This window comes from Phalangium opilio, unplaced genomic scaffold, assembly GCF_054372755.1.
Source record: "Phalangium opilio isolate 3A_F unplaced genomic scaffold, DU_Popi_V2 ptg000031l_1, whole genome shotgun sequence".
In the NCBI taxonomy this organism is placed as follows: Eukaryota; Metazoa; Arthropoda; class Arachnida; order Opiliones; family Phalangiidae; genus Phalangium; species Phalangium opilio.
Genome location: NW_028324158.1, coordinates 4,044,564 through 4,054,197, shown reverse-complemented (window position 1 = coordinate 4,054,197; position 9,634 = coordinate 4,044,564). Strand labels below are relative to the sequence as shown.

The following is a 9,634-nucleotide window of genomic DNA, read 5'->3' as shown; positions in this document are numbered from 1 at the left end:
TTTGTTCCTTTTTTTTAAATATATAAATTGTAATGTATTGTACGCTTAGTGACCATAAAGGCCAGATTGGACTTGAACGGCTAAATGGACGACACAGGCTCACAGCTCATCGTTTTTCTTTTCCATAGAATTTGGAACTTTATGCCGATAATATTATTTTTTGAAAGCCGGACTTTTGATGATTAGATAACTGAACGCAGCCAAAGAGGATTTCTTCCACCCCTTGCAGCTAGCTATACGATTGAATTAATAAGCTATATGTATTCCTGGCTAGAGTATCACTCCAATATATTTACTCCATGTAAGAAACAAATTTGCGCGAAACCAAAGTGGCGAAACTCATTTATTGCTCCATGGGAGCGCTCCGAGAGCAGTAAGTGGAATTCGCTATCAATGATATCTCACGTCACGTGACAGCACTGACACGTGTGGTCTGTTTACCGTTGGGGAATACATCACATGCCAGCCGACTGAGCCGAGGATGATTCGTGTTTGAGATAGCTCTAACTATTTTTCAGTGACCGAAGTTTAGCAAGACTTGAAGTTTCAACATGACAACTCTTAAATTCACAATAAGGGTATTTTTGGAACATGACAACGAACCCAATGAGATCAGTGTGAAAAGTGAAGGCTTGAAGCAATGCTTAAGAGATTGTAATGCAAAAATTCAGATATGGAATATTTACAATTTTGATCCATCGACTATAAGTTCCAAACCATCATTTGGAAATCTAATATTTGAAGTTTATTGCGAAGTCTTTATTGAACGGAACCATGATGTACACATAACCGCTCAATATAAACATTTTATCAGGGAATGGAACGCAAATGTTCACAGACATTTTCAAGATCATAACATACCTTTACTCCACTTCAATGATAACAAAGCTTATTGTTACAGCACGAAAAATGCTCATCGTAACGTTGGGCTTGAGGAAGTATCTTTTGGAACTTTAGTAACATCAACGTGTTACGTAAAGCACTTTGTTCCAGGGTATGATACCCCAAAGGAGAACGATGCTGTGCCAACAATTCCTGAACTAGATCGTGATAATGATGATAACGATGATAATGGTCGGTTTTTTGAGGAGCACGAGCTAGATTATCAAGATTACGATGATTATAATACGTTTTTTGATGAGGATGAGCTAGATTATCAAGATTACGATGATTATTATACGTTTTTTGATGAGGATTTTCTAGATGGCATTGAAAAGAAGGTCTTGACCAACGCCGAGTTTCTCCATGACAACTCGGAGTTGACCATCAATTTTATAATATCCCATCACTATGAAGATTGGTTAGAGGATTTAGAAGTGTTTGATGACAGTTTAAAGTTGAACTATGGGAGTATAAAGCAAATTATTGTTGGGACAGACAACACTGTCGTTATCGAGCTGTTGAACTCGCCAACGATATATTGTGGAGACAAACGATTTGTTGAAACTAAAATGCTGCCCAAAATCATTGTTGGTCGTTCAAATGCAATTGCGTTAAGATTTTCCAAGCAGGATGAATTTGAAGAAATTATATCGAGGCTTCATTTCAAATGCAAGCGAAACGGAGCTCCAGTGTATTATTGTTCATTCCAGACCAAAAATGAATCAATTCCTTCCATTAAAAGTGGTCTTTCTTACCCCATTTTATCCCAAATGGAGTTTTCCTGTCTGTATCTCATTGAAGCATTGATAAGAAGAAACTGCAAATTGCAGCTTCAAAATTTTCAGGAATTCGTACAAGTTGTCAGCCAAAATTTGTTATTGAATAGCGAAATTACCGAAGAGGCTCTTTCGGATTTGGTTAGACTAACTGACACTGGGCATTCGTTTAATCTTCAGTCCTCATTCAAAATCCTCTACGAGTGGCATCAAAGATTATCCGTAAATAGTAATGACTTGTTTAGGGATAGTGAAAAAATGGCCAAAATTCGCCGGGCAATAATAACACCAACAAGAATACTGCTTTGGCCTCCAGAAATCTGCATTCAGAATAGAATTATTCGAAATTTCGACAAGGAACACGCTTTGCGAGTCTCATTTCGCGACGAGGATTATTTTAAACTCAACTATAGACATTCTAGTAGCAACGTTGTCATTAATGAAACTGTCCGACCAAATTTGTTAGAAGGAATTAATATTGGCGGACGACATTTTGAATTTCTCGCCTGGTCCAATTCGCAGATAAGAGATCACGGAGTTTGGCTTTATTCTACTGATGGACGTGGTAAATCAGCATCGTCCATCAGAGAATGGATGGGAGATTTTTCCAACATTTTCTGCGTGCCTAAATATATGGCTCGAATGGGACAGTGCTTCTCACAAACCCAGGACTCTGGTAGGAGAATCGACTTCCGGCGATATATTATAGACAATGACATTGAAAGAGGCTACGACCGAGAGAGTCGCAAACCTTATTGTTTTTCCGATGGAGTTGGAAGAATTTCAGTTCCAGTTGCTCAAGAAGTTAATAATTTTTCCTTCTTTAAAGCAAAGCTCGGGTCACGTGGTTGCCCTACAAGTTGACTTTCCTTGCGAACTGGAATCCAGTTTTGACTTGGCGAAGGCTAGTGGGCGGGATTTATAAGTGCACTTATAAATCCCGCCCACAAATGCCTTCGCCAACGACGCCAAAACTGAAGTTCGTAAGGAAAGTCAACTTGTAGGGGAACCACGTGACCCGCTCTTTGCTTTAATGGACAGTGTAATGAAACATTCTTTTTCTCACGCAGATCATCACTCGCCTGAATATTCCTGGAAATCCTAGCGCGTTTCAAATAAGATTTGGTGGTTGCAAGGGAATGCTCGTTAAAGACCCAACTCTAAAAATGTATGACATCGTTTTTCGTCGGAGTATGAACAAGTTTCCTTGCGCATCTAGTCAGAGTTTGGAAATATGCAAATTTAGCAGTCCTCGTTAGTAGTACCTTTAAATATAAAGTAGGGCTGTGCGAATCGAATTTTCCTGTTGAAGAAAAACGAGTATTCAAGTCACAAAACGATTATTTGAAAACGAATTTGAATAACTGATTTTAATTCGAATACAATTCCCTAAATCGAGTAATCGTTTTCAAGGGATTAAATTCGAATAGAAAACGAGAATTCGATTGAAAATGGGAGGGACTATGGTCACATGACATATATCAAGCGTTTAATATAAATTTCAACGCCAGTTCGCGGTGTTTTGTATTTCTCTCACCCCATACTCAGTCTCAGCGTGAGAACCAGAGAGTAAAGAAGAATGTCATTGTACTAGACCTACAACTACAATATTTTTAGAATGCTTGGTGTACTTCGAAAACTATTAATCGTTTTGAAAAGAAGATTCATCTGATAAAACCGTGTAATCAAATTTTGGAGGACCCTTTTTGAAAAAAAGTAGTACTTCAAAGTGTATTTCGAATTTAAGCGATTAATCATTTTGAAACGAAAATCTGTCTGATAAAAAAGGAGTAATCGAATTTCCCATTACTCCTTTTGAGAAAAGTAATACTGTGAGGTGTATTTATAAAACTAAAACAAGTGGGGTGGCGTAGCGGTTAGCGCTTTCGCCTCGCAGCAAGAGGATCCCGGGTTCGATCCCGGACTGTGGCACCGGGTAAAAATCCTTCTGCGTAGAGTTTGCAAGTTCTCTCCCCGCTTGTAAACTGGAGTTTTCCTCCGCGGTCTAACCCGGTTTCTCCTTTCCATCAAAACTTGCAGAGCTTAACGGTAATAGTTAGTATAGGGCGCTGTCGGTTAGCTGTGGCATAGGGGCTAGCCACCACCCCTCTATGCATTGTAAAGGGACCCACCTGTAAACAAGCCAAAGGCTAAGTGTTAAAATCCCTTCATAGGCAAAGCTTAGATTATTATTATTATTATTATTATTATTATTATTATATTCGTCTAGTAAAAACGAGTAATCGAATTTTCTAGTACAATCACTCAAATTAGATATTTTGAAAAACGAGTAAGCCTAATATTCGATTCGGATTTCAAATAGTCGGTTTACTATTCGATTCGTATTCAGTTCGAAAAATTACTATTCGCACAGCCCTAATGTGAACACCAATTATTGACGAATATTTGCAGTGGGTGTTAGTTTAAATAGACCCATGATCAACATTTTGAATCAAAATGGCATTCCGAATTACGTTTTCCTTCGACTCCAAGAAGACGCTTTGGAAGAGTTGACTGATATGTTTTTCGATGATGAAAAAGCGGCTAGATACATGCAATCTCACCAAAATTTGAATCTCGATTTTGTTAATTTGGTTGGCTCTGTCATTTGCCCAACTGTTGAACCATTTTTGCGAGGAATGCTATTAGCTTCTCATTTAACCGCTGTTGGTAAGCAACAGTGTTATTTTTCCGTGCGGGGATTGTCAATTTTGTCATATGACTTTGTAGAAAAAATTTTGAAGAAAACCAATATCCCCATTAACATGTCAGACGGAAGAAATATGTTTGGTGTATTGGACGAGACAGCTACCTTGAATTATGGTGAAGTATTTGTTCAATACACTGAAAACTACGGAGGGACAAAAACTAAAATACTGGAGGGTAGGATGCATTTAACCCCTAGACTAAGCTAATGCTTAGTATTCAAAATTTGTCTCTGTCCCAGGAGAAGTTGTTGTGACCAAAAATCCTTGTCATCAACGAGGAGATGTAAGAGTGTTGATTGCTCGTAATGTGCAAGCATTACATCACATCAAGGACTGCATTGTTTTCCCACAAAATGGACATAGGCCTCACCCTAATGAAATGGCTGGTAAATAATATTGTTATCATAAGGTAAAGGTGTAAAACCAGAAGTAATCTTGCGTTTCTCAAAGAAATTCACAGATTTTAGTCTTCTTAATATTCCAAAGTTTTTATGTTAGGATTTTGTCAGGGTTTTCTCTTCTAATTTTCAATTAATCCAGTTTTTACCTCTCTGAGTGACGATTAGGTCACTGAGAGGTATTACACTGGACGTGTCTGTCTGTGTGTGTGTTTGTCACCACGTTCGCAGTTGGAAAATCGGAGCAAACTTATTCGCAATATCCGGACCGTGTTCGCAGTTCACAGAAAACGCTATTGGCTTCTACTCTATTATTATCGTTAGGGTTAAAGCAAAGCGCGGGTCCAGTGGATCCCCTATAAGTTGACTTTCCTCCTGAACTCCAGTTTTGGCTTGGCGAAGGCATTTGTGGGCGGGGTTTATAAGTGCACTTATAAATCCCGCCCACTAGCCTTTGCCAAGCCAAACCCGGAGTTCAGGAGGAAAGTCAACTTGTAGGGCAACCACGTGACCCGATTTACGCGGCGATCGGCTAGGGTTACAAGAAACGTCTAGCCTCGCAATGGAGAAAAATTAATAGCTGATGTTTATGACTTTCATTCCTTGTTAATTGTTTTTTGGATCTTTTTTAGCTCTTAATTTTTCAATGTAAGGGAATTAATTGTTATTTAGGCTCAGATCTTGATGGTGACGAATACGTTGTTATTTGGAAACAAGACTTAAATTTCCATCACAATAAAACGCCCTTTGATGTGCCAGTGGCTAAGAATACTTTACTGTCAAGGCCTGTGCAAGTAAATTAAATTTTCATTATGCAAAGGGGTCAACAAACGAAAAATTTACAACGTCCTCCTCTAGATTTCTGATATGATAGATTTCTTATGCAAATACATTGGATCTGACAACATAGGACGAATAGCCAATGCTCATTTGGCTTTTTCGGATCTCCACGGAATAGATTCTCAAATTTGCGCCAATCTCGCTCGTAAATGTAGCATCGCTGTTGATTTCCCAAAAAATGGGGAAGAAGTTAAATTAGATCGAGAAGAAAATCCAGAAATTTTCCCGCATTTTATGCAAAGGCCGTACAAGAAAATGTACAAATCAAGAAGAGCGCTTGGAGTTTTGTTTAGCAAGTGTCAAAAGTTTTGCGAGTACACTTGCGAAACGAGCGAGACCTACTCCAATGTCCAGGCAAGTTTTTGTTGTTAAGTGGTGACATTTTGTATTCTTGAATGAACATAAACGAGACATTGGGAGTCCCTTTAAGCCTGTGCGGTACTCGAGTCCGACTACTGGACTGGACTGGACGAGTCCGTTTTTCTTTACCAACCAGTCGATTTCGTCTCGACTATTCCATTTTTTTCACAAGGGGGAAGGGGTCAACTTAACAAGAGAGATCGTAGTTGGTCTTGACGTCTATCATCTTGGCCATTGTCACTTGTCAGTACATACGCTATACAACACTACCAAAGGCTAAGATATATCTTTAGTTGTCATGCGCAATACGAATTTTAGTCCACACTATGTAGTATAACTGAAAGTGGCGAATAATTTTTAATAGCCAACTTTATCAGTTAGTGATCAAAATAAAAATATTTTCATATTTCAAAAAGTTAAAATTACTGTTATTTTTGGGTTAGATTGAAAAATGAAAGCAGTAAATACAAATAGTAGAATTTTGGGCTTGAAACCATTTTTTAAGCGGCACTGGTAGGGGAGGATCGCCATCAAGTCCCTTATTCCCTCAATCTTTGTCGCCCAGAAGATTATTTTTCTTTTCTCTTAATTCTCACTTTTTTGGGGGGGAGGGGGGATATTTAATTTTAAATATAGCTAGTTGAGAAATTTAGAGAATCCTCAATTTCAAATACCTCTTACAGTATGATAAGCTCCTGGAATACCCTGGATGGAAAAATTACGAAAAGTCGGCTATTGAATCCCGCGACAAATACAACAATCGTTTGGATACTATCCTTATGACTTACGGCATCAAGAATGAGAGCGAGGCCATGACTAATTGTTTTTCCCGCTTGCACGGACGATTCAATTTTCACAAAGATAGAAGTGAAATTGAAGAATTGATCAAACTAAGTATAGAAGAACTGGTGAAGATAATGCGCAAAGACTTTTTTCAGGAATTTTCCAATAGGCGTGATTTTGATGACAAAAGAATGTTAAGTAAAGCGTCAGCTTGGTACATGGTAACGTATTCGCGAAGCGATTCTCCTAAATTTCTAAGCTTTCCTTGGATAGTTCATGACCAGTTGTGTCTTATTAAAAACTACAACATGTCCATAATGAAAAAAAGCGAAAAGCCTGCTCAAATTAGCCCAGTTTTGCTAGAATTTTCAAACAAATTGAGGCGCGTTAGACCGCAGTTACCCAATTTGATGGAAAACCACATCATAAATTTGGAAACTGTAGTTACATCCGAATGTCCTTTAAAGGAGTGGATATTAGCTGCCCAAATGTTAATTGAGTTTGTTTACTACACCCGAATTAATTATTTGAATAGAGTATGCTCTCTAGATGAGTCGAAAACGGTCAAACTACTTATATATACGTATCAAAAGCGTCAATCGAAAATAACTAACGCAATGCAATTGATCTTGAATTTCCTAAAGCATTTCATGCCTTACCAATTTAAAGAACATGAAATGCTTTCAAAAGTCGAAGAATTGCGAAAACATACAACTGTTGATTTAAAAAATATACATGTACTGGCCAAGGAATGCTTGATTACTTATCGGCATTTGGCTATTACGGGAACATTCGATCGTTTTGGTACATTTTCGGATATTGTAGAGAGCGAACTAATTGAGCTGGAACCACCTTATAATTTACCAATAAATGCCAAAGGTAATCATTCCATACATTTCTTAAAAAGTAAGCTGTTGTTATGGTCAGGCTGCGCTGAAATTCAAATACGCGAAGAGCGTTATCGTGGTATCATAGTGACTGCTTTTGGCGAGAAGAGGGAAATTTCCAAATTAAGGACCATTTTGAATAAGGGGCCCGAATCAATCGTAAAAGCATTAGATTCTGGTGGCGTTTTGTAAAGTTTTAAAAGTTAATTGTCGGCAGATGATTATTTCTATCAGCCATATAAAAGAAATAAACCAAAGATTGTTTATTAAAGTTTTTCCTATGATGATTATCTCTGCAGGTAGCGACTAATAAAAGTAGTATTTTTTTATGACGCGCTGTATGTAGCGGTTTACTGCTTGCAGAGATAGACCACAATGATAATAAGAATGTATGCATTTAACTTGGTTTTTAGTGTTTTATTAATAACATCCTTTGTTATGTTTAAACACCTTTTCGTTTGCTTTAATTTTTTATATTTCTACATACACCATTGTTTAGTTATAACAGTGAGAAATTATCTTCTGTTTTGTAAATTTTACGCTAAAATCAATAAAACTAAATGTAAAGTTACATAATGTTTGTCTATTAATGATAAGTTAAAGCAAAGGTGGGGGAGGGCTGTTATAATGCGGATCATAAGGTGATCTTATGTCATATTGGGTAGTTGAAACGGCCCGGAGTAAAAGGATACATAACGTCATGCATCACTGTCACCATAGGTTTCGGGCATACATAGACCAATCCGTTAATTCCAGAAGAGAAGCAAACACCACAGGGGCCGGGCCGCCACCTTGTATTATTTCCCTCAAGAAGTGTTGTGAACTCGGGGTCCGTCTGGCGTTGCCTCATGACGCGAGGGATATAACCGTCATGCATCACTGTCACTTTCGGACATAAATAGACCAATCCGTTATTTCCAGTAGAGAAGCAAACATCACAGGGGCCGGGCCACCGTCTTGTATTATTTCCCTCAAGAGGCGTTGTGAACCTCCCCCCGAGGCGTTGGTTTTTCTGCAAGTAATTATTGAATTTAGTAACTACAGATTGGCCTCTGCATTCTGATCACTTTTAATTTTTGCAAAAAATTTACAAAAAAACGTTAGCCGCTGAAAACCGACTTGTTGAATAACATCGGACTCCTCGGACTCCTCGGACTTTACTCCTGACGTCTAAAACTCACGAAATTTGACCACGGAAAAAATATGTTACTGCCTATAGAGCAATATCTGTTATAATATCAGTGTTTTGGTAAAGTGTGTTCATAAAAGACATACAGATACTAGTGTGCGATTATTAATATTTTCAGTGGATCCGCATTGTACTGTTGCGCATACCTATACCTTTCAAAATCACCTGCAATCTCTCTTTTCACTCTCCCTTTAAAAATACGAACGATACTTAGATCTTCGACATATACATCTTATTCAGACCAAGTCAAACAAATAGCCCATCGGGCCATCACAGGGTTCATACGAAATTTCCAAAGCCAATTTCCCTGATATTTCCAGGTTTTCCAGAGTACTTCTTATAAATTTCCAGGTGAATTTTTTACATTGGAGGAGTGTTATAATTTCAAATAGGGTAACCAGACTATACCTACAACCATATGTTTACACTTCTTTGTTAGGTTATAATAGACAGGACCAAAATACAGAATTCCATACACAGAAGAAATATATTTCTCTCCACTGAGACAACTAACATCGATTTTTTTTTCGTGCACCAAATTAGATTATGGGTCCCACTGAAGTGTATTTGTTTCACTTTATTTTATTTCCCTGATTTTTTGGAAAAAAAATTAATTTTCCCAGATTTTTCGAAGATATTTTCATTTTCCCTGATATTTCCCTGATTTTTTACCTCTACACCAATTTCCCTGATATTTCCAGGTTTTCCCTGTTTTCCATGTTCGTATGAACCCTGCGTTTAGAACTTTAGATATACATCAAACGATGTGGCTAAAAACTAGTTGATGATAAAGTTTTTTAAGTTTGAAAGA

The 9,634-nt window shown here is 37.8% G+C and overlaps 1 protein-coding gene and 1 long non-coding RNA gene across 7 annotated transcripts; one reads left to right on the top strand and one right to left on the bottom strand.

The window, feature by feature from the left end:
- The first annotated feature begins 375 nt into the window (after window positions 1-375).
- Window positions 376-8,210, top strand: LOC149690106 (uncharacterized). Its single transcript, XM_089869629.1, has 8 exons — window positions 376-2,462; window positions 2,729-2,912; window positions 4,071-4,328; window positions 4,389-4,541; window positions 4,606-4,752; window positions 5,437-5,558; window positions 5,623-5,958; window positions 6,648-8,210. The coding sequence occupies exons 1-8, from the start codon at window positions 552-554 to the stop codon at window positions 7,824-7,826; spliced, it is 4,290 nt and encodes a 1,429-aa protein (XP_089725755.1). The 5' UTR covers window positions 376-551; the 3' UTR covers window positions 7,827-8,210.
- LOC149690105 (uncharacterized) lies at window positions 8,039-9,628 on the bottom strand. 6 transcript variants are annotated; one of them, XR_016383628.1, is made up of 6 exons: window positions 9,496-9,628; window positions 9,300-9,413; window positions 9,109-9,231; window positions 8,910-9,012; window positions 8,726-8,847; window positions 8,039-8,646 (listed from the first exon to the last, which is right to left on the bottom strand). It is a non-coding gene; the product is annotated as an uncharacterized LOC149690105 (long non-coding RNA). The 6 variants fall into 6 exon arrangements; XR_016383626.1 differs by having other exon boundaries at window positions 8,910-9,231; XR_016383625.1 differs by having other exon boundaries at window positions 8,910-9,413.
- Window positions 9,629-9,634: the final 6 nt, after the last annotated feature.